General features: G+C 43.8%; 2 protein-coding genes across 5 annotated transcripts in view; one reads left to right on the forward strand and one right to left on the reverse strand.

The window, feature by feature from the left end:
- The window catches only part of Skp2 (S-phase kinase associated protein 2), a 28,038-nt gene extending 8,144 nt beyond the window's left edge, over positions 1 to 19,894 (reverse strand). For 2 of the 4 annotated variants that reach the window (XR_005881581.1, XM_005077996.4), the window contains exons 1-7: positions 19,698 to 19,894; positions 18,937 to 19,208; positions 8,520 to 8,631; positions 5,738 to 5,881; positions 4,283 to 4,417; positions 2,991 to 3,089; positions 1,972 to 2,102 (exon numbers count right to left, since the gene is read on the reverse strand). Coding sequence is in view for 3 of the 4 variants with exons in the window: in XM_005077996.4 (XP_005078053.1) it covers positions 1,972 to 2,102; positions 2,991 to 3,089; positions 4,283 to 4,417; positions 5,738 to 5,881; positions 8,520 to 8,631; positions 18,937 to 19,208; positions 19,698 to 19,705 (901 nt within the window). In the remaining variant the exon portion in view is untranslated. Of the gene's footprint in view, positions 1 to 1,971; positions 2,103 to 2,990; positions 3,090 to 4,282; positions 4,418 to 5,737; positions 5,882 to 8,519; positions 8,632 to 9,612; positions 9,676 to 9,695; positions 9,816 to 18,936; positions 19,209 to 19,697 lie in introns of those variants that run through there. The other 2 variants (XM_040757610.1, XM_040757611.1) reach the window with 2 other exon arrangements.
- A 161-nt stretch (positions 19,895 to 20,055) lies between these two features.
- Positions 20,056 to 24,932, forward strand: part of Lmbrd2 (LMBR1 domain containing 2) — a 55,909-nt gene continuing 51,032 nt past the window's right edge. Inside the window, exon 1 of the mRNA XM_013119063.3 lies at positions 20,056 to 20,255. The gene's annotated coding sequence lies outside the window, so the exon portion shown is untranslated. The remainder of the gene's footprint in view (positions 20,256 to 24,932) is intronic.

The raw sequence follows: 24,932 nt of genomic DNA on the forward strand, positions 1-24,932 counted from the left end.
TCCTTGTGGTCAGCCCTTTCTTCCAGAATGTTCTCCCACAAGCCTCTGTGTAGCTCTCTCGTCTAAATGAAAGGCACTGTCTTTGATCACTGCATCTAGTTCCAGAATGTTCTCCCAGGTATTTATGTCTCATGCAACCCGAGCCTCTCCGACCATTCTACACAAAGGTAGTCCTTCCCGACACACCCTACGCACTCGCTCTGCTTTGTTTTCCTTTTCAAATTTTATTCATGTAATTTATTCTCTCCTCATACACCATACTGCACTTTCCCTCCCTCCACTCCTCAGTCTCCCCACACCCCCTCTCTCCCGCAGATCCACTCTTCCCCCTTGTATTTTCAACTCCATTTGGGAAGTCTGCCCACCACAGATCTGCTTGGCTTTGTGTATGTTTATGCTGTCTTGACTTCTGAGAATAACCGTCTAAGTCTACAATTAGAATTTAAAGTGTTAAAAGGTAAAATGTTTAAAGTACTAGGTAGAGAGAGTGATAGGAAATGAAGAGATGGCTACAGCTTTCAGGAGTCTGTCTGAGGACAGTCATTTGCAATGGTGGTTGTTCAAATGGGAGTCCTTATACAGGGAATGGATTTATACCTCTGGGTGGCCACTCATACTCCCTGCAGTCTGACAGTTCATTCCTATTTATTATTAACCCGAAGAAGTAGTTTCCAAGTGCTACTTAAATGTTTAGAAACATTTCAAGATGTTTGCTTCACAATAAAAACTTCAGTAAGCATATTACCATACCCAGATGAGCCAACAACACCTTGAGACAGGGTTGATTTGAGCACCTTAGTTTATTTGATCTTGTGCTGCCCAGATTGAATATCAGCTGGAGACTGAGTTATGAGCCTGTTAAAAATAAAAATTCCTCTTGCAACCACTTTTGTGTGCAAATTAAGACTCTCAGTGTCACACACGCAATACAAAAGCTCAGCCAGGGGTGAGGCTTTATCAGTAACTCGGCTGCTACCTACCCTACTTCAAACGCCTGTGTGCATCAACATTGTCTTTTAGACTGAATCGAAAAGTAGGTGTAAATATGAACTTATTGACTGGGTTCCAGCAGGAATTTTCAATCTTAACTGCTGACATTTTGGGCCAGATGACTCCAGAGTTTCTGTGCAGTTCAGCAGCACTTCTGGCATTAACCACTAGATGGCAGCAGAACCCCTACACCGAGACAGCTATTAAAAAAAAAAAAAAAAAAAAAAAAGCTCTCCAGACTTTGCAAAGCTGTCCCTAGTTGAAAACAACTTCTCACACAGTCATCCTTTTGTATCCCTAGGGTTTGACTCTAGGATTACATTTGGATGCTCAGATCCAAGGGCACTGAAGTCACTCTATACATCCTCTTGCTGACTTACAACACCTCATATGATGAGTGCATGCAATTTTTTTTCCTGAAAAATTTTAATGAGTTAACAGCTGAATCTGGATGGGTCTGGGGTTAAGAGCACTTGTTGCTCTTACAGAGGACCTGAGTTGTTTGGGTCCCAGCATTCACAGGGCAACTCAACTCTAACTCCAGTTCTAGATCTACTGCCCTTTCTGGTCTCTGCGGGCACTGCACACATGTAGGGTACAGGCATGAATATAGAGAAAACACCCATACATATAAGATAAAAAATAAAGATACATAATTTTTTAAAAGGTGGAGAGGCACTAATGAAGTCACTTGGTGTTGACCTCTGACCTCCAAGTACACGTGCACAGACACACACACGCACACACACACACACGCATGCACACGTTGCTTTAAAAGATCCTCTGTCTAGATCCTGAGTTCACAGGTTGACTCTAGTTCAGAAGCTATTTCCCTTGGCCTAACTCTTCCTCTGCTGACGATATACACAGTATGCGCACTGGACGAAGGGAGACAGTTAGGTAGCAGAAACTTCACCGGCGTGCCACGCAGCAAATCTATGACAGTTACAGCCTCGGTGGCCCCGGCCTGGAAGCTCTAACCTGTTTTCTGGAGGTTCTTTCGGTAGCCACTGAGGTTGAGCTGGGTGATGGTTGCTGATAAATGCGCCACCGCTGCTTGCACATGCTTTTCAGTAAACTCAAAGCACCAGGAGAGATTCAGTTCATCCAGTCTGCACGAGGGAAGAGTGAAGAAAAGGGAAGCATGAGCCCATCAGAAGGACGAGGGTGACTTGAGCTGCACAAGCCAAAAACATCAAACCAGGTCCCCTACCACTCCATGCACAGACCACCGCTCTGTGTCGTTCACTTGAAACTGCGTTCGCTCTGCTCTAAACACCTAAGTGCCTGCAACTTACCTGGCAATCAGAGCAAAGGCCGAAGCAAATACCCCCTCCTTCTGGGGATACAGGTTGAGAGCTAGCGCCTGTGTGTTTCTTTCTCAAACCACCTAGGTTGTTGTCAAAAAAGCATCCGACAGCTATCAACTCAAATGTTTTATAAAACCCATGGATCAACTACTAATAGAAGAGAAAAAGATGCTACAAAAATCCAGTTCTTCCTGCTAAGAGAGCCAATGAGTTTAAGTCAACGTCAATCTCTGTACTCTGCTGACTGAATATAGTGCTGCATATTGTCTGCCCCATCATATTCTGATCCAAAGGCAATTTCTTTTTGAGAGATCACTAAGACATAGATACAAAAGGTATACCAGAAAGATAAAGAGAGAGTTAATACAAAGAGCATATACACATGGTGTTGTGTATTCTGTACGCACCATGTCGCCTCTCGCTTAGTACATGGGGTCTCCCATATTAAATATGGTTTAGTTAGGTATAAATCAACCCCACCGTGACAAACACATTCCTCCACCTCCCTTTAACAGAGAAAAGGGATCACCGTCCAAGTATCTTCCCCTTACTTTGAGTTTAGCCTGAATGTTCTTTTGTGGCAGACACTACATTGCCCAAGTCAAGAACATAGCATCACTCAAAAGTCCATCCAGACACCCAGACTCGAAGCTTAACTGTATTTGATACAGCTCAGATCAGCTTTCCTACCTGCAACATTTGCTTAGCAGAGTCGCCACCGCAGATTCGGAAAAGCCAGAGCACCCACAAAGGTTTAGTCGCACCAAGTTTTCATTCTGTGAGAGAGTGCTAGAAAAGAGAGAAAGAAATTGCATCAATGCTGAGTCTGGGGCGGGGAGCAGGTGAATATAATTGTAATTAAGCACGCACACTTGTGAGTCAGAAGTGGGTTTAGAAGTTACATCTCACTCCTCGGACACAGCAGAGTGACTGCTTCAGTTACTCAGGTGCAGACTGGCAAGAGCAGTATCTTTCTGCGGGGCTAGAAACAAGACTGAGCCATGTACTGAAGGGTCTGCAAAGCACTTGCAGTGTAAATGCACAAGAAACGCCAATGTGTGCATCTTTAAGTTCAGAGGCTTGCCTTCAGAGGGAATGTCGGTGATGAAGAACCATTGTTTTAGAGTTAAGTCTTGGTTGGGTACTGATTACCTGTGTGAACCTGGACAAGCTAGTCAGCCTCTCTGTGCCTCAGCTTTCACAGACGGAGGAGGGAACAAGAGCTTAAGGCGGGTGCTTGCTCTCAGAGTTACTTTTAACTTAGTGTCTGCCACATACTTGCTACCATTCTCATTCCATTCTTTCTATCAGGCTTCACTGAATCTCATCTGAATAGCGCAGTGGCATAACTTGTATGTCTAACTAAGCCCATGTGGTACCTAGGAAATTAATCAAATTTGTTTCAACCGGACATGGCTCTTCCGTATTCAGAACTGTGATGCACCATGCTTCACGGCCTCTTTGCAAACTACCGGCCTCCACAGAAGGTCATTATAATGCAGCCATGATTCTCCTCGTCTCCCTGATTGTCATGCTCTACTGGCAACTACCAGCTACTTGGGAGTCCAGTGCAGCAACAGCTTTCCTGAGGCTGCTTCCAACATCCTGTCACTTCTGAGATCTCCTACCTGATAAATAAATGGCCAGCCTACTCTGAGAAGTGTGTCCTCCTTAAGTTCAATTAGGCCTCCCTGTATGTTGCCACATAACCACCAATGCATTTAATGAACACTGTACTGTATTTATCTGTCTCACCCATGAATGAGGCACAGACCACACACTGTTTGGCCTTCTACCTATCACACCTACGACAGGGCTCGGCATATGATCAGTATTTAATCTTCTGCTCCCTTGAAGGTCCTGGACAGTTCTGGATATTTGGTACACCCTTCTGGACATGTATATAAGGACACTGTAGTCATTCACAAGAAACACTGCCATACAGAGCAATGTCTTTGTGACATATTTCAGGTGCCACTCACTTGACAATGGGATCCGAAAGCTGCAGGCCTTCCAGGCTTAGATTCTGCAACTTGGAGCACTCAGACAGAATCCCATGGAGGTTTGACACATTTATAACTGAGTTGGACAGGTCCATGTGCTGCACACGAAAAGAGCTGAATATGGAGGAGAGAAAAGAGGCCCTGTGAGGTGGCTCACACAAGCACACTCAGATCCAATTGACCCCTTCCTGTCCCCACATGAGCAGGCGATCACAAACAGGAATAAGTATACATTTTAAATACTGAAGATCTGGTTATAAAAATTTCTTCTAGCTAATTCCCATCCTCATTCGTTTTTAAAATTCAAGATTTGTCAAGTATAGATGTTGCTGCCAACATGGTCCCAGTCAGAAAATTAACAGGCAGATATCACAAGAATGAGCTAGGTTCACGTGCCCAGGGAGTGGGGTAAGTCCATGATGACTCCTGGTTGCTGGCGGAGGCTGAGTGGGTGGGCAACAGTGTTTACTAAGACAGGGAGCACAGCGGAGGAACCGGTTTTAATGGGAGGGCACGTTTACTTCTAGATGGGCTAATACTGAAGACTCCAAAGAAGTCCAGAGTTGGAAGCTTTTCGGTAATTCGAACTAAGGATTGTGAAGAGGACCAGGCTAATGAAAGGGTTTAGAATCCTGAGCATGAGTGTGTGCGCACAGGACACAGCTTGTCTGAGAACAGCATGGGGACAAGAAGGACAAATCCTGGCGTGAACACAGGGGAGGCTGAGGAGACGCAGCAGCGTGGGAAAATAAGAGCAGCGGGGAGGAGACGGACCATGGGAAGAAGGGGACGGTACTAGGATGGGGACTTGCTCTACTGTCTTTAGCTTGCTTTTCTCTTGCGTATGTAACTATTCTCCTTAGGCATCCGACGGCACGAAACCTTAGCATTCCATAATTTGCAGCGCCAGAGAAGCAGTTTGTCAAAACAGAATACAAAACAAGAAAGAAGGCAATTTTTTCAGGTTGCAAATCTGCCCGTGACTGGACAGGAAGCCCATGATGCAAGTATGAAAATATGCCCCCCCCCCGTTATGGAGGGCAATGGGGATGGAAGTAGCAGGCCATCATTCTCTGATGTGGCCCCAGCACAGCTCTGGCGCTAAGGATCCACAGCCCGACAGCCCCACTCACACTGGGTGGCTACAGGAGCCCTGTTTTCCTTGCAGAGAATGGCATGGACCCAGGGTCTTGCATGTGCCAGGCAAGTACTCTACCACTGAGCCACACCCTCAGACGTCCTACGTCAACATCTCTGACCCTGGTGAAAGCCCATCAGTAGTAGCTCTTAAACCCATGCCATGCCTCAAGCCAGAAGTCACACGGCACAATATGCAGCCCACACTACAGACAGCCCCTCACAGGCTTAAGTCTCAACAAAGGACAAAAGGAGTGTCAGCTGTTTGCACTCTAACATTCGTCATTTCTCTTTTACCTGAAACTTTCACCCAATGGTTGCTCCATAAAGGACCGCGGGCACCGGAAGGCGATCACCCCTCGAGAAAGTAAGCGAACAGTCACATCTGGGTGCAGATTTTTACCTGCCAGGTCAAGGGACTGCCAGAGAGACTCATCGAGCCTAAAACAGAGAAGGCTTGACTTGGTAAACTGGCCACAGTGAATTCTGGGGACCCCACAGACACATAAAAGTCACTACAAACACGGGAGCCACAGCCACTGAAGAGCTTTTGCTTCCAAGTTGACAATGCAATACTAAACATTTCTTGCTTACAGTACCAATGAGCTTTCATCTGTCTCTTTCTATATTTTCATTCTAGATTAGCAAACGCTAAAGCTAGAACTGCAACTACCCTGGAACCCAGAGAATAAAATCCTATCATTGAGGGGAATATGACAAGTTTAAAAATCTCTTAAAAATGCTCATTACTAATTGAGTAAGTTCCAAACTTCTCAAACAATACTACCGTCCATTCTGTTAAGTGTTGACAGGTTGCCACGGTTACCAAGGTCCATGAAAAGAAAAATGAAGGAAGAAAAGCTGGTATTATTTTATGAGACACAGCCAGGGAAAAGTCAGAGTGGCTCTGCTCCACGTTCATGCGGACAAGTGTGGGTGTGCATATTTATATCAAAGTTAAAGGAAAGCGTTTCTAACACAAAAGGGGCACAGCTTGTCTGAGAACTGTGAGCTTCAATCAGTGGTTTTTCTTCACCCTTCATTTTGTTTTTATTAACATGTATATGTCTGTGTAAGCAGACACCATGTGTGTGTGGGTGCCCTCCAAGGCCAGCTGGAGTTACAGGCACTTGTGAGCTGACTGAAGTGGGCACTGAGAAATGAACTCAGGTCCACTGGGACAGCAACAAGAACTCTTCACCACTGAGCCATCTCTTTAGCCCGTACAATAAGAGTTTAATATCCACAGCTAAGTTCAGTCAAGAAGGAAGAAACACGAAGTGCAAGCACATTAGGGAACATTTGAAATGCCTTAGGGAACTAGAAATTTCTCTTTTAAATAAATATATTTGAAATAAACACTTGATTGGTTTTGAAATAATTTTGTTACAAAAAATTTGCTATGATTTGACTATTAAAAAGGTAGACTATAGATAGGATATCCTTAAGAAAGTGGCAAGTGTTGTATCTTTTTCTTGTTCACACTGAAATCTACTGAGAGAGAGAGGTAGAGAGAGGTAGAGGTAAAGAGAGAGAGAGAATCAATTCAATTCTTGATTATCTCAGATCTCAATGTCTCTCCTTTCAAAGAAGTAGACAATAGCTGACTTAGTATTCTAGAATAACCCAGGACAAATTCTGGAACATTCACTTTGCCCCAAATAACACAGTGTTCACATGGAGAGGGAAGATGAATTCAGCAGCCACCCAAATCCTAAGCCAAATGTAACTACAAAGGGTTAAGGCGGGGGAGCTGACAAGACCTTAGTCTTATTTTAAGGTTTACTTTACAAACTACTGATCTTGACCTTGTAGCTTCTACAACTCATAAACTAGAGCAATACAAAACTGGCATCTCAGTCCATGTGGAAGACTAAATTGCTATGTCAGATATTATTTTAGCACAATGGAAATGATCACTGACCCAAAGGGAAGATGCAGGTCAAAGATGAGGTAGGTACACAGAATAAACAAGCCTTGGGAGCTAACCTGATGACTAGGGCTTTGGGAATTTTTGCTAAAGAGCATATTTTAGGTGCTTTAGCCACAACCACACCCACGGGGGGCGCGGAGGCACGCGACACTAAGATTATGGGTTAATTTGCTTGAGTGCAGTAGCTACTTAGTGACATATCTATAGCAAAACATATAAATTGCATACCTTAAATTTGTGCAAGTTTTTATAAAGGTTAATAGATTTTTTTGCATGGTGTGAACAAATGCATATCTGGTGGGGGGAAAAAGTCCCTTGGCTGGGGATGGTGAAATGTAGCCACTACTGTGCAAACTTTTTCATCCCCTAAAACAACTAACTACTGAGGCTTGGTTCTGGGGGAGTGTATGTAGCTCAGATAAAAGCTCTTGTCTCACATGTCTGAGGCCCTGAGTATAATCCACAGCACACCAGAGAACAACAAAAATCCCTGATTTCATCACTGTCACTACCTTCCTGGTTCACCCCCCACACACACACACATACACACACACAATTTAAGTGTAGCCAAGAGTCAGCTAAGACTACCCCAAATGGCCCATGCCTATGAGCCAGGCAATGACTGTATTAGCACCTTTCATGTTATCCTATGACTATCCCATGATGAAAATGCAATTATGGTCATCTTACATCCAGTGTAGCCAGGCTTAGAAGTGACGAGTAACTTGTTTAGGTCATACAGTGCATATGTAAAAGAGGCTGGATTCACACCCTGTCCAAGGTCAGAGTCCTGTACCCTTCCCCTGTGTTTCCATCCTCGTCTTCAGTATTTGGCTGTCTTGCTACCCAACACAACTTCCCTGATCTTAGCACACTGCCTGGTCTAAGCAGGTATATACCTCACAAGCAAGTGCAGAGCTGAACACAGGGCAGAGAGGCAGTCAGAAATGGGGTAATAGCCTACAGAAGACTCCTCTCTCCAACTGGGAAATGAGGAGACAGACTTGTAACTATAGTGAAAAGGCATCTAGTTGGCTTGGGGCAGTTTGTTCTTCTTGGTTGTTGGTTTCACCAGACACAAATGAGCACATAAGCTTCGCCCTTCTCTCCCCTACATATCTGTCCCAAAGGGTGAAAAATACTCACGAGAGGCGGTACCACCTCTTGCAAACCCCAGAGACCCTCAGCAGCTCAGGGAGGCACAGGCAGGAAAAGATTCCAAGGAGCAGCTCATCTGGAAGGGAATCCCAGGAAACACCTGCAAGGAGGCAAAACAGGTTTCCGTCGCTGAATTTTTCCTAAGCATTTATCAGGCACATGCCACTTAGCTTAAAGGGGGCTTCAAGCAAACTGAAATTTTTATCCTCACATTTATTTTTCCATAGAATTCACTGACTTATATATACATTGCGGTGTTTTGAATGACATGTTCCCCATATTCTTGGACAGATAGTGATGCTGTTTGAGTAGGTTTAAGAGGTGTGACTTTGCTGGAGAAAGTATGGCACTTGGGTGGGCTTCGAGCTTTCAAAGCCCCAAGCCACTCCCAGTTAGCTTTCTCTGCTTCCTGCTTGCGATTCAAGATGTGAGCTCTCAGCCTGTCCTGCTGCCAGGACTCCCTGCCATCACGGACTCCTCTCCCTCTGGAACCGTAAGCCCAAATGAACTTTCTTCTCTAAGTTGTCTTGGTCATGGTATTTATCACAGAAACAGAAAAGTAACAAAGACACACACCCTACAGTGAGCATCCCACCTTCTCAGCCATGAGAAACAAGACTATTTCTCCAATTGTTATTCCCCTAGGAACCAGCTAGCCAAACACTGGCAGGGACAGGGTGATTAACCCTGGCACAGAACAAGTCCCCAGCCAGCCAATACACCAGGATACTTGAAGCTATAAAGTGGTCCTCTGGTGTGGACTTATATAAGGGCAAATGGCCCTTCTTCTGTCTTGGAGAACAGAAAGCACATCCCAGTCCATGCACCTAAAAAAGCAATTTTGGAAAGATGTTCTCATTTCTTGTTTCTTTTGGTTTTTGGAGACTGGCCTTGAACTCAGAGATCGGTAGGCTCCCAAATGCTGGGATTAAAGGCGTGTACCATCACCGCCCAACAACTGCTCTGCTCTCCTTTCTTAATTCAACAAGTATTTCAAGATTCTCTGCTACCTAGAGTGCCAAGGATTTCAGGTGTTAAGGGAAGATTGGCAGATAAAAGTAAGACCAATGAAATACCTCACCTGATTTCATTATTCACTCATCTGTATAGGCCCCACTTATCCATAAGATCTTGCAAAAGAAAATCTGATTTGTTTTTACTTACTAGGAAATAAAATTTGATCCATTCACATATTCACTGAACACGAGTCTCACGGTTTGTTCTAGGGATGCAAAGAGAACCTAAGCACAGGCCTGATCCTTTAGCTCTATGTAGAATCTGAGAGACAAAGAAACATTCCAAGGATGGTGCTTGGATACAGGAGGGCCCAAAAGTCTAGACGATATCTAGGGCAGAAGAGTGGTCAGGGAAGTTTTCTGGCAAGTAGTGGCTCTTTATTGCTCAACCAAGGCCTGTTGTTGTCCCTTTCCTGTGTTTTTTAACCATTTCCCATGTTTTAGACATGGTCTCAATGCCATGTACTCCACTAGCATTGAACTCAGCTGAAGGCTGATTCTACAGCTTGAATTCCCGATCCTCTTGCCTCTATTTCTCAAGTGCTGGAAGTTGAGATTTTCCTAGGATTTACAGAGAACATCCTGCCCCATCCCCGTTGTATCTGAGAATTACTATAGTAAGGAAGAACTCAGCTCTCATTGGAATCCTAGTCATGCTCCCAGTCTGTGAAGTTGAGTAACTGAGTCTCTCTAGGCCTGTAGGAATGAGAATAAACAGGTTTACCCCGCAGAGCTATTCAGTGTGGAGCTAAGGTGATGCAGATTTTAAATAATGCAGTTATTAAATAATGCAAGATGTCCTGCCCAGATATCCTTTCTTTCCTCACTAATCAGTCATTTTCCTTCTCTGATTTTTTCTTTTCTTTTCAATGCTTCTTGGATATTCATGAACGGCAAACCCCAAGACCAGAAGAGTGCCCTTACAAATGCTTTCCCAATCCTGTACCTCCCTCTATCTGAGCTGATGATCTCCAGAAGCAGGTCCTGAGGGTCTGTCTTCAAGGAGTTCATCTGCCATTTACATAATGACAGGAAGCACTGGAGACACAGGGAAGCCAGACACTGAGTAGAGGGAGGCCAGCTGTGGCATGCTAATAAGCAGCTTGTTGCTATCACCAGTTTAGACCTTCAGGGGTTCCTGGAGAACCTGTGGAACCTGCCTCTGAGCTGTCCCACCTACGGGTATGGGTGCTAGAGTATGAGTTCCCCAACTGCTATTGATCATTAATTCTGGGCTCAGTGTCAACCCCTCAGCAACTCTGCCCAGCGAAAGCCTTGGAGCAGAGATTCATCTGTGTTTAGGAGACAGCTTTGGGCACTAAGGAAAAGGTGAGTTGCAAGGGTCTATGGGCCAGCCAACAACAGTGTCCATTAAAGATGGTGTGGGGATGGAAATTAGAGAAGCATGCCCAGCAATGCAAGGTGGGAAAGAAAACTAAATGATCATATTTGGTGCTTCCTATTTTATTAGGAAGATCTAAGAAAGCAGAAAAAAATAGAACAGTAGGAAATGGTCACATGATAGGAGGAGTAGCATAATGCTCAATGCAAAGACAACAGACCCTGGCAACAAAGTCTTGCAAGAAAACAGTCGAATGTAAGGAAAGCTTTGTAGTATAGCTTGTCCCAAATTTCAGCTTAAAAGACACCTGCTCAGAGAAGCATTTCCAGGTCACCACCAAAGTCCTACTCCTGGGGTTGCATATCCAGCAATGTGCAGTGACCAGCATGTGATTGACATTTGATGAATATTTGCTAAGTGAATTGAACCTTTATTCCTGTTAATTCTTAGTGTTACTGGCTAACTTTCTTTAACCAATCAATTACCCTATGTGTAATGCTAAGAACAGAAGTTGACACTGAATATTAGAAACTGCCTGATTGACATTTCATGTAGGAATGACTAACACCCCAGAGAAGAATGCTGGTTTTATTTTAAATATGGGCAAGACTGTTGGTCTCATTGAATCAATTTCCTCATTTCAACAATAATAGATTGGCTTGTAACAAACATCATAGGTGGTTTTTTGATTAATAGACTAGTTTTGAGAACTGGGTATGAGGCACAGCTCATGTCCAATAGCCTCACTGGCAAATGGGCTATTAAATGAATATATAACATAACAATTAAAATAGCCATCTACTAGAACCCTGAAAAACTCTTGCCATTTGTGAAAGTACACTAATGCCGATCTTTGCAGCAACCTATATACTACATATTATAATTCCCGTTTTTACATATAAGGACATTTATCTCAATGATGCCAAATGATTTCACAAAGGTGGCATTAATTATTGGGTAGATGGCAGAATCAAGAGATTTCTAGATTCCCAAGACCTAAAGTAAGGCACATGGTCACAAGGCGTGGAATTGTGAAGTTCCTGATGGAGGAGGGTACTGCAGGCATGAGTATAATTGCTGGAAGACAGCACAGCACACATACCTCTGACACATGGAAGGGATGGAAGACAAAAGAGCTCAACAAAGCATGATGAGATGCTAAGAGGTATCAGTGAGTGTACCACCAAAAGGGAGGAGCAGGTCCAGGACACACAGAGCCTTAGCTAACTAACAGCAAGGTACCTAGCTCCATTCAGTTGACTATACAGGACAACCCCAGACCTGGGGCCCCTGGGTGGAGGTGGATGAGCCTGGAATTGGCTGCTATCCCAGCAGATGGGGCAGAAATTTGTCTCCAGTAGTTGTGCTGGTGGCTGAAATCCAGACTGTGATACACTTAATCTAATTTTACTTGCCATATTTAATTCTCAAAACATCAGCCATCTGTTTCCTGGATTCTTGACAACATGGCTGCCTGGTCCATTTGCAAGCACAGGAAGGGAATATCCAGGGCTTTTCTTCACTTGCTTCTGCAAAAACCACCAAGGCTTTGCTCCAGTGGTATGTAAAGGTAGCTAACCACCACTGCTTCCAATTTCTCCTCAGACACAAACCCAGATTCCTCATCTGTGTTCAACTCCCCATTCCCTTCAAATTCCTTGGGAACAAGGGTGTGAAGGGTCTCTGTAGCACAGCTAGATTGTCATATTTGATCAATTTCTTTCTCAGAATATTGACAACACTCAAGATTCAAACTGCCTATTCCAAAATGACTCTAATGATAGCCTAAATTCTAATTAAATGCACAGATGTATCTGTGAGCATGTATGCATACGTGTAAGTGCCCACAGAGACCAGAGGGTTGGATCTTCTGGAACTGGAGTTACAGGAAGTTGTGAGCTGCTAATAGGAATCCAGTTGGGATGCTCTCAAAGAGCAGTAAGTGTACTTCACTGCTAAGCCTTCTGTAGGCTCTCCAAATTTGACTTTTAAGATTGTTCTTCAGCAGGGCTCTCTAGTACATACCTATAATTCCAGAGCTTAGAAGGCAGGAATAATCACAGGTTCAAGAAAAAGCAGGACAACAGTATCAAAAAAAACAACACACACACACACATATACACACACACACACTTGTGAAAACACATACACTTTTCTTCTATTTAGCCTTTTATAATAAATAGCATGAGAAGGCACTGAGAACCTTGATACTAATTGTCTTTTAATGACTTTATTGAGGAGACACACATCTTGACCACTTACGCTGACTTTATCTGTGGAATGTGATACTCCATGATTTTTTTCCTAAGGAAATAACTGCACAGATTTCGACCATTCTGCATGAATTTTCCCACAAACAATAAAAAGACAACATGAGACTGTACTAGTTATTATATATTCATATTTTTGGTGCAGTGGGCCAAATATTTCTATCAAAGATTTGCTCACTTTTTTTTTTTTTTTTTTTTTTTGGTTTTACGAGACAGGGTTTCTCTGTATTGTTTTGGAGGCTGTCGGTCCAGCCTGGCCTCGAACTCACAGAGATCCACCTGCCTCTGCCTCCTGAGTGCTGGGATTAAAGGCATGCGCCACCACCGCCCGGCTCTTTAAAATGTGTAGCCTAGGCTGGCCTTGAACTCGAGATCCTCCTGCCTCTGCCTCCTTCAGCAAATCCTACCGGTGTGCGCCACCACAACGGGTGATTTGCTCACTTTTGTGGGATGTGAGAAATAACAAAGAAACAAGGTCAAGCAAAGTATGACAGTTGGGCCTTCTGTTCATTGTTACTACTATATTCCCAATCCCTAGAATAGCATTTAATAAATAGTTGCTATGCCAGGGCTGGTGGCACATGTCCATAACCCCAGTATTTTGGAGGAAGAGACAGGAAGACTGCAGGATGTTGAAGCCAACCAGATCTGAACGGTGAGTTCTAGCCAGGGTTACATAGGGATACCTAGTCTTAAAGTGAATAAATAGATAAAAATAAAAAGGCTGAATGAATGCAAGGAAACCATAAAGCAAAGATGACCAGACGTGGGCCTAAAATGACTCCTACAGAAGAGAGATTTGGGAGCTGTTAGCTAAAGTCACTGATGGGTCATGGGATCAGTTTGGTAGGTCTGTTTTTACTTTATTATCTCGTTTTAGATAAAACATTTTGCTTTGTGTAAGCAAGGTTGTGGCAGTTGGCTATCTCATTCCACTTTGTGGATTCTAGGGATGAAACTTAGGACCTCAGGATTGATGGACAAGCCTTCATCTGTGGAGAGGTCTTCTCAGCTCTACCATTACTCCCATCTTAAGCATGGAGTAGAATAGAACAGATAACATCTTAGGGAGAGGGAAATGAGAATTCAATGAAACTCTTGCTTCAAATTCCCTATTGCAATATGAAATATATTTCTTATTAGTTACAAAAGCATCAAGAGAAAAATGTTTGCCTTGGGGTATTAAAACACAGATTCTCAGGCTCAAGAAAGTCGTGGATCAGAATCTCAGGAATTCTGCACTTTGAACAAGATCCCTTGCGGATTCTAATGGACTCTGAACTTTGGAATTTCCAGTCTGAGAGAGAGAACCTTTGTACGGTCTGGAATGTGAAGCGGTTTAACAGGCATGGAAGAGTTGATCAACACATTAGTTCAACTGCATTTTCATGGTCCCTCACCTATTTAAAGGACAGGGAACAGGCACTTAATGACCATAAACAAAATGGGATTGCCCTCTTTCCGCTGCTGGCTTCCCTTCTGAACTGTTTCCTCCCAATTCCTTCTGTACAGTGGCCCCAAGAGCCAAGCAGAACTGCTCTGCTATAGGATGGTCACGTAGCTTTAATCATCCCACACAGACAGATGAGGAGGAATTAGGTACCAGATGTGAGGCTGGAATGCAGCCCGTGGGGAAAGCTTGCTTAGCAAAGAACCAACCAAAGCCCTGGGCCAGTCACCAGATCTCTGTGTAGAGCAGGTGGAGCCTGTCCGGCCCTAATCCTGGCATAGTTCTTAGCCACCTGTCCTGACAACTGCAAGCAAGCCTCCCTGCAGGGAGAAGTCAGCTACACTGGGGCCTATGCTCACTTCTGGGGACTCGGTGGCACTGGCCTCTAGCAGCTGTCTCTCTCAGCTTACAGCATGAGCCCACTCCTCATCCACGGCAGTTGACCCAATGGAAGCACATCTAAGTCCATGTATGCATAAATGTATGCCATTGCCTTCCTATCTCCTAGGTCTCAAAACCCCCAAAAGTCATGATTTTTCCTCTCTCATTTTAGAGCTACATTTTAAAAGTCAATCGTAACATCAACGCGCTCATTCTGCGCTGACTGATTATAATTGGAGCACCTGGGAAGCCTCAGGAAGACAAGATTGCCATGATGAGTTCAAGGTCATCCTGCACTATGAGAGTCCATTAAACAAACAAACGCTGGGTGTGCTATCTCACAGCTGCCATCCTAGCACTTGTGAGGTAGGCTGAGGCAGGAGGAATGCTGAGATTTCAAGACTACAAAGTGAGTACGAGCGAGACCAACGATGGTCACACAGCAAGGTTAAAAAAAAGGAAAAAGGGCAAGGAAAGGAAAGAAACAAAGACAACGGAGACACATTGATTGGACCAGTTCCATTCCTCCATACTTTACTTCTGCTGAGTGGAGAAACTGCTCTCATGTACTGGGATGGTAGGTGAGTTACTGCTGCACAAGGGGCTCCTCCCTCCCTCCCCTCCTCCCAGTCTCCCTCCCCCCCCCCCTCCCTGTAGCCCCAGGGCACTCAAGGTCTGAGCTCCTCACACTGCTGTCTTCCTGATAGACATATTGCTGGGTGGGAGCTGCTATGTATTTTGTCTTTCCTCCCCAACTCCATTTTTAAACTGCTGGGCGACAGCAATCTTCCTGTATCTTCTGTGTGGTCCTCATGGTGCTTTGCTTCAGAAGTGACTTCTGACTTACATCCATGGGCATGTGAATGTAGAGCACAGAGCAGCCATATTCCAGACCTAAAGCTACCCACATTGGGCAACAGGATCAAAATCTGCTCATCTTAGCAGGAAGTGTCTCTCACCACATTTGGCTGGTCAAACACCAAATTCTAGTGTTAAAATCTAGGTGCTAAAACTAGGAGTCACATTATGTTTTAAAGAAAAGGAGTTCTATATGCACAGAGTAAGATTAACATTATCGACAGTTGCTTCCCAAACAAGAGTCAGGAATTATGTCGACAGTATTGTATATTATATGCCCTTTCTATAATAGCTTCGCAGTTTTATGCAATCTTCACAACAACCCATTAAGTAGGAATTATTGCTCCATTTCATAGATAAAGAAACTAAGGCTCAGAAAGCTCAAGTAATGTTTCAAGATAGAGAAATGGCAGCATCAGGATTTAAATTCGGATTTTTGTGAACTTACTACTATACCTCTCTAGTCAATCTCATATATTATTTATTATCTATTCAGTTATGTTTCCAGTTCTGAGACAACCTCACACTTTCCTGGAATTCCCTATTCCCGCACCTCAGCCTCTTAAACCCGAGGACTATCGATGTGTGCTGTGCCACCAAACCTGGCATTAATGTGGATTCACATGGCACAACTTGGAGAAGACTCCCTTTCCTACAGAAGTTTTGAGAAGCCAGAACAGATGATTTTTTTTTTTTTTGGTTTTTCGAGACAGGGTTATTTTTTTTTTTCTGGAGACAGAGTCTCACTATGTAGTCCTGGCTGTCCTAGAACTCACTATTTAGACCAGGCTGGCCTCTAACAGGAGATCTGCCTTCTTCTGCCTCCCGAGCACTGGAACTAAAGGCATGCACCACCACACAATACCACAAAACGGGTATTTTATTTGTTTTTGTTGTTGTTGTTGTTGTTGTTGTTTGGTTGGTTGGTTGGTTTTTCGAGGCAAGGTTTCTCTGAGGCTTTGGAGGCTGTCCTGGAACTAGCTCTTGTAGACCAGGTTGGTCTGGAACTCACAGACATCTGCCTGCTTCTGCCTCCCGAGTGCTGGGATGAAAGGCGTGTGCCACCAACGCCCAGCTTCAAAACAGGTATTTTAAAGCAAGCAACCAATCAGCCTACCACCCCATCTGCAGATAATGCCAGATGGGAGAACCTAAGAATATACTTACTTACATTGGCTCTGTAAGATTTCACTCTCAAGTTTTCCTCAGTCTGTTTTTCCATTCATACTACCCACTTTCTGTTTACCGTGTTTACCTCCTCCACTGACTCTCAACACCCTTCTAATTCTATTGTCTCTAAATTTGGACTCTATCCAGAATCTGACCGCTGCTATCATTCCCCACATCTTAACACATCTCTAAACTCTGCTGTCTATCCTCTACCTGCTGCAGTTTAGTCTCAGTTTACCAACGTGTTCCTTTAAAGGGTTCAATGAGCATCTGGGTGGTGGCCCACATGGCTACTCCCAGCACTGGGGCAGGCAGATCAGTTAGAGGCCAGCCTGGTCTAGAGGGCTACACAGAGAAACCCAGTCTCCAAACAACAACGCACACACACACACACACACACACACACACACACACACACACACAAAAAAAAAAAGAGGAAGGGGGCGGTTTCAGTGAAAAGAGAGGGGGCTGTCCATACTTCTCCCTACTCTACTTCATGGCCCATCCTTTTCCCTGGGAAATTCTACAGAGGCTGTTGCTTTTGCTTGACGTTCTTTACATTTTCATGACACACTCCTGCTCTCTCCCCGCTTTGCCTCTGTTTGCTTAAAGGTCATTATTCCAATTAAGGGTTTTAGTCAATACCCAGCTTACAGTCTATCTTCTGGATTGCAGGACTTCCATTCTCCCCCAGCTTGATCTGTTTCTGGTTTTGGCTACTACGGCTTAACCCGTTACATAGAATAGCATGTCTACTGTGACTATACTATTTCCTCGCTGGAAAGAAAGGAAGTTATAAATGTGTATGATTTGTTCACTGCTGTATTCTCAGCACTATACTGTGGAAACCATAGTGTGTTCTCAGCAAACACTTTTTTTTCCCCGAGACGGGGTATCTCTGTGGCTTTGGAGCCTGTCCTGTAACTAAGTCTTGTAGACCAGGCTGGTCTCAAACACACAGAGATCCAACTGCCTCAGCCTCCTAAGTGCTGGGATTAAAGGTGTGTGCACCACCACTACCGGGCTTGGAATCACTCTTTTAAAAGACAAAAAAGAAAAAAAAAAAACAAAAAACAAACAAAAAAACTCGACAATGCCTCAGGTCAATACACCAAATTTCCCCTACAGCCCTGGGTGCCTAAATCTTGATCTACTCTGGAGGTACTTGTTTGAAAAAGCTTGGGAAGTCAGGAAACGGGAGTCACTAGTAAGGGGATAATTTAAGTAAATTCTATTTTAATCAATCCATTTACCTCCAGGAGACAGAACTGAGAAAAAAGCTGAAATTATAAACCATTACAATAATTCAGGAAGAGATGGTGAAAGCTTAGATCATTTGTCACAAAGGAGGGAAAGGCACAATGACTAGTCAGATATTGGGGGACAGTGGGGGATCAGACCAAGTAAGTTTTAGGGCTCTATGACTGTAACTATAATGCCACAGTCCTGGAAACACAACACCCCAAGAGTCTGTTGGAAGTGGAGCAGGGAGGTAAATCTCCTCCCCCTAGATTAACATTTAGCTCCCTAATGTGCCTCCAAATAACCTAAGTGATTAAGTTATAAAGTTTACTCCAGTACAAAGCAGTGCATTAGAGACTGAAGGAATCCTCTAAGATCCCTGCTTATATTCCCATTTATCAGTTTGCTGAGCTGGACTTTGAGCAGGGAGATTCCCTTGTAAGGAAAAGGGCAGGAATGCTGTCTCGTGGGTTAGAAGTTTCAAGTCAATTGTGAACCAGAAGATAAAGACCTACCAAGATTCCCGGAGACTTCAACGCCTGATTTCTAGTTCACTGCAACACTTCAAAACTAGGCAGTTTTAGGTACCCATCCTAAAGATCCCCCAAGGAAATCGTTCGATCAATTTAGTTCAATCCATTTCTTACATAATTTGAATTTTAGTGTCATACTTTACCTGGAAAGTTCTCTCGATTGAGTTTAGGCCTACGGATGATCACAAAGTCTTTGTCGCTGCCTTTGCTCTTTAGCCGTTTCCTTGGAGGGCTCTGGGGGTGGCCGAGGTTCGAGAGCAGTTCATGGGGAATGTTCTCACTGTCCACCTCCTCCTTCTCCAAAGCAGAGACACCCATGCCTGAGAGCAGTTCAGAGGTCTTGCTGGAATCCCATCCCCACGTGAAGCTGGTGGTGACGTTGCTACTCTGGTCCGGAATCTCCTGAAGGTGCTTCCTGCAGAAGGGCACACATTCCCCATTCCTTTTGAAAGCACACCCCTAAATAATTCCAAGGTAGGAATGAAAGAAGCGTCAAGTGTGCAGCGCAGAAAAGTCACAGTGAGTAACAGTACTGTATTTTTAAAGTGTCTACAGCGGGCTTGCAAGAATGAAAGAGAAAATCGGAAACACATACACACCCCACTTTGAAAGGCTTTGGGATTTATGGTCCGGCAGAAGGCCTCAATAATTTCTACCCGTGGAGGGAAAAAGAGGGAAGGCATTCATACCAAGATTCAAAACAGTGGGAGGAAAACCTAATTAGGAAGTCAAATTAAACAGCACATAGATATTATCACTAAAGCATGCATCCATCCACCTTCTTCAAAAAGGGGACTAAATAACCATTCACATAATAAGATCATTTGAGCAAGAAGCAACATTCGCGGCCTAAAAGAATTCAAACGGTTCATTCATGCTTTGCCCGTTTCTGCCATCGGTTTACCTGTGCATTGCGTTCACGGATTGGGGGTTTTGGATGCGTGTATTAAATGAAGACCTGCCTGCCTCCCAGACTCCCGTTCCAGCGCGCGGCGCAGAGTGATTCCCCCGGGGCCCCAGCAGCCGGACCCGCGAACTAGCAACGTTCCATCAGCACCGCGCGCGCGGAGTTCTGCATCCCGCTCTCCAGCAGCCGCCTTCTGACGCCCCGTCGCTTGCTGGGAATTGTAGTTCTGGGGCCTGGCTCGCAGTCCGACTAGGGTCACTCCTACTTCCTCCACTCTTAGTTTTTGCCAAACCCTCCAGATACCCACAACCCCCCGCGGCGCAGGGCGGCCCTAGGGGTGGGGAGAGGACAGGCAAGCGGAAGTGGGCGGAGCTCAGACTGGCTGGGAAATGTCAGCCGATTGACCGGGTAGGGGTGTTTCTTTCCCCGGAGCCCACAGGCCTTCGGGTGACCACTGCCGCGGTCGCCTCGGACTGCGGGTCTCTGACCCCGGCAGGCTGCGGCGGACGCGACGCGTCTCAGTCCCTTCCAGGCGCTGTCTGGCGCGATCCGAAGGTGAGCCGGGGGGCGGGCGGGGGGCTTGAGGCGCGTCGGGGACTGGGGTCCCGGCCCAGCCTGGCGGAGATGGCCTGGGGGGCTCGACACGTCGAGCGGCTGCCACCGCCGCCGCCGCCAGGCCCATCTCCCCGGTCTCGGTCGCACGCCAGGTGAGAGGGTGGCACGCCTGCCCTGCCGCCCGCCACTCGGCTGCTTCCTCCACCTGGCAGGGGGCGGCCCTGAGGACTGGCTCTGTGGACAGGATCCTTACCTCAGCTGTAAAACAGGCTCGGGGACGACGCACACCCCACGGGCTTGGACTGAGGATCAAATCAGAAAACGTGCGTGTGGAAGCCCTTTTCAGCTAAAGCGCAGTTCCGAGAGAAGCAGTGGTTTAATTTCAGGGCAGCGGCGGTTCCCGCGGGTCTCCTCTTGCATCCTTGACGGGTCTCTCGGATGCAACCAAGGAATACGATGACGACGCTGTGCTGCAGCGAGAGAGACCACCCCGAAAAGCTGTTATGGTGCCTCTGACTCAACCCACAACCTCTCTTTGATTCTCTGCCTAAAAGCTGGGCTGATTGGAGCTCTCTGAAAAGGTCGGGGGGCGATTGGATTAGAATGACCATGCGAAATGCTAGTGTGCAAACTGTGCTAAAAATGTGACTCCGGGGCAACAGGGAAGAGGGTAAGGGACGCATTTCAAGTCCAATAAAAATGAAGAGGATTTATGAAGTTGAGAGACAAAAGCAGGCTAGCTTCATCAAAAAGCTAAGAATATTGGTTCATATGTTAGATGACATGTCCTTGTGTTTCTTTGAGGGGAGGGGGCAAGACTCGTTTTATAATGGAATTAAATCCCTCTTTTCGTTTTATAATGGAATTAAATCCCTCTTGCTCAGGTTCCCTCTTGCTCAGGTGTGTGTTTGTTTCTAGCGTGGTCCTTGCATCAATTACTTCTTGGCAGAGGGAGGAATTTATGAGCCCTTTGTTCTTAAAGGTGACAATGGTGTAAAAAGAAAACCAAAAAGCGCGGTGGTCTAGTGCACACCTTGAAGCTTGTCACTCAGAAGGCAGAAGCAGGCGGATCTCTGTTGAGTTCCAGGTCAATTTAGTCTACAGAGTGAGTTCCAGGACAGCCAGAGCTGTTACACAGAGAAGCCCTGCCTCGAAAAACCACAGAAACAGAGAGGGAAGAGGGAGAGATTTGCAAAGTGATTTTAATTAAAAGAAAGCAAAGTCTACTCCGGAGGCAGAGGCAGGTAGATCTCTGTGAGTTTGAGGCCAGCCTGGTCTGCTTTGCTACTTTTAGGACAGCCAGGGCTACACAGAGAAACACTGTCTCGGAAAAACAAAACAAAAACCGGCCTCACAAACAAAAAAGACTAGTATTCACAGTTTGTTTGTTCATTCATTCATTCAACTGTTGTGCTAAGAAAGAATGTTAAACCGAGACCTGAGTTTTTATATAAAGCTACCTTTTGTTACTTTGAAAAATTCATTTACCTTCTCTTGAACTGTGACCTTTCAGGTATGATTGTAACTCATTCAGGAAAAACAAATGCAGTACACTCTTTAAGGAGAGTCAACAAGACAGAGCTTGTAACCTAATGAAAGAAAACACAACAAAAATAGTTAAACACCATGAGGATAAACAGTGCTGAGCTAGGTGATTAGTAAAGACCACCTCAAAGATCTTGGAGGTGGGAAGGAATAATAGATGAGATATTTCTAAATTTAAGCATAAAATATAACCGTGTTCAGCCCTACGTTTAGCTAAGAGAATGCGTAGGATCTTTAAATTAGTGGACACAAGATCCTCTCTAAGACACCAAGTAAAGCCTATCAGCTTTGAAATTAAGAGCCTCTGCTTTGCCTTGATAATGGAACTATTCTTTTGTATGCATTTCTTCTTTTTTATTCATTTTTATTTATTTTGCATACATTTCTCCTAATCACAGCTGGTTCCTTAATACAGTAAGAAATTTAAGGTTTAAAATGGCACACATGAGTCTTTTTGACAGGAATTCTGTCCATTGAAGATTTGAGATTATTAGCTATGTAGAGACTGCCCTCTAGAAAGCATCGTAATTGTTGCTAATGTAAAATATTTTATTTCCTGATTAATCTTATTTAATATTATTACTCAACACACATTACATTTCATTTTAATAAGTCTTGAAACATAACTTTAGCATTAGAATTATCTGGGCCCAGAAACAATGAATCATGTTTTATATAACTGAAAATATTATTACGTTGAATAATACCCAGCATGTATGTGACATATGTGTATATGAATACATGTGGTATAACTATGTCTACGTAGACATCTCTCCAGTACTAGTTGGTCTCATTTTTGAAAATCAAATATAGTCAGAGAGATACAGTTAAGCATATAGGCAGTGTTGCATCATAGAAAGAAATTTAAAAATTTCTTTTTCCTGTTTTTGTTATTTAGCTTAGGGGAACAAGTCCTAGAGACAGCAAAATTTTTCAGTTGTGGATCAGATTATATCCTGTCCTTTTTCTTTTACTTGGTTTTAAAGTTATCTTTGGTTTCTTTGATTTAATAATCTGTAATGGGTAGATTATATCAATAACAAGATTATTTATTCTGTTTTACTTTGTACTTCTCTCATGAAAATTAGAAAAAAAATACTGTAGTCTAAATGAAATAATTACCCACAAAGTAAAAAGTTAAATTCTGTATTAAACATGACTTTTTGTTTTTAGCATTCTATCTTGATAGGTCTGGAAAATAATAGAAATGTTTTAAATTTATTTTTTATGAAAATGGAACCATAGAAATTATTTAAAACAAATTGCGTTTTTAAAGGATGTCTGGATTGGAGGGGAGACATGAAATTGAAACCCATCCTCTGTGGGCAGGACACCTCAGTTTGATCTGTTTGGCCACATGTGGCTGTGAGGACTTCTATAAGCTACTTATCCACTCTGCCATCTTCTCCTTATTAGTAGCAAGAATTATAGCAATCTTTCCTCAATAAATTGTGGGAACTAAATCAAGACAACAGATAACGTACAGTGTAATATCCTAAACATTGACTAAATCTTAGCATTCCTTTGTGGAAACATTACTTTGTTATAGAGGAGACTCAGATGCCAAAGTAATTCTTACAGTTTCTCCAACTGAAATCCTCAAGGGTTTGTGAAAAGGTTAGTGTTCCCCTTACCCACTGACCTGGTTGCCGCTTCAGCCTTTTCAAGCCAGTGCCAAAGATGAGTCATCTACTTGTGCCTCTTAACACAATCTGGAGCCCTTGTCACCTGGTTTGTCAATTCCTCTCTCAGATGGACCAAAACAAGTCAACCTTTGTTGTGGTCAAAGGCAATTTTTCCCTTTGGCTCTTGCAATCTTTTAGAGGGTTACACACAGTTACAATTTAGCAAATGTTCTGTAATAATTAACCCACCCTGATTATGTGCCTAAATGGAAGACATCATCTTGTGGAGCACTGGTGTGCTAGATGCACCTTCTTGACATGGTTTTGAGCTATATTTAGTCTCTTGCAGCAAACAGATGAATTGTTTAGGTACCTTGTAAACTGAAGGAACTAATGCTCATTTGTTGCAAGGGAGCAATAATCTTTTTGAGCCAGGCTCATTTCTTACAAAGGAATGAGGATGCGCTTTGGGAGTTTTAACCACAGAAGTAAAATGCAGTTGCTTTCCTTTCTTATATATACTTTCTTAAGGAAAGCAGACTCTTGAGGCTAAAACCAATGCTTTGAGACCATTGGGACAAGTAGGTACTTTCTAGAAGACAGCATAGGTAAGCAGCTAGCACATATTCAAGACCTGTTTTGTGTCTGGAACTCTTCCTTAATGTTTTATGCATATTTGGTCTTTATAGCCACAAGTGGGAGGTACTCACCCTCATTTTAGAGCCCACATTGCATAATGTACACAGTTTCAAACAGTTATGGTTTTAAGCCCAGGTTTTACAAGATATAATAAAACATTAATTTTAAAAGAGTTGTAACACCCAACACAAGCTTTCATTGTCAGTGTATTTAATACTACATAAAATCCTGTACTACATTAAAACAACTCTGGCTGGGCATTGGTAGCGCGCACCTTTAATCCCAGTACATGGGAGGCAGAGGCAGGCGGATCTCTGTGAGTTCGAGGCCAGCCTGGTCTACTGAGTGAGTTCCAGGACAGCCTGCAAAGCTACAGAGAAACCCTGTCTTGAAAAAACAAAAACAAAAACAACAACTCAAAATACTGCTATTTATTACTAAAAATTGAAAACATATACAGCGAGGCACAAATAAGCTAGAAACCATTTTTTTATACACCATCATCACCACTTTTTGTTTTATTAAATATTTGTCCTTCTGTATTCAGTTGGCAATGGTGAGATCTGAGAACTTCCTGGACTAGTTACTGCAACCATTTAATTGTTCTCTGTTTTTATATATACTGCTACAGTGAAAACGAACATTGTAGATAAATCTTTAATACCTATTTTGCTGTTTCTTTTGTGTACATGTATGTTTTCACACACATGCTTGTGTGTGTACATGTGTGTTTATGTGACTGTACAAGATATGTGTGCATATGAGGCCAGAGAACCACCTCTGCTATTGTTTCTCAACGCTGTCTACCTTATTTTGGAGAAGTGTCTCTTCCTGGAGCTTGTTGATTAGGCAAATCTGGCTAGCTATC

This window comes from Mesocricetus auratus, unplaced genomic scaffold (genome assembly GCF_017639785.1).
Source record: "Mesocricetus auratus isolate SY011 unplaced genomic scaffold, BCM_Maur_2.0 Super-Scaffold_100015, whole genome shotgun sequence".
Classification (NCBI taxonomy): Eukaryota; Metazoa; Chordata; class Mammalia; order Rodentia; family Cricetidae; genus Mesocricetus; species Mesocricetus auratus.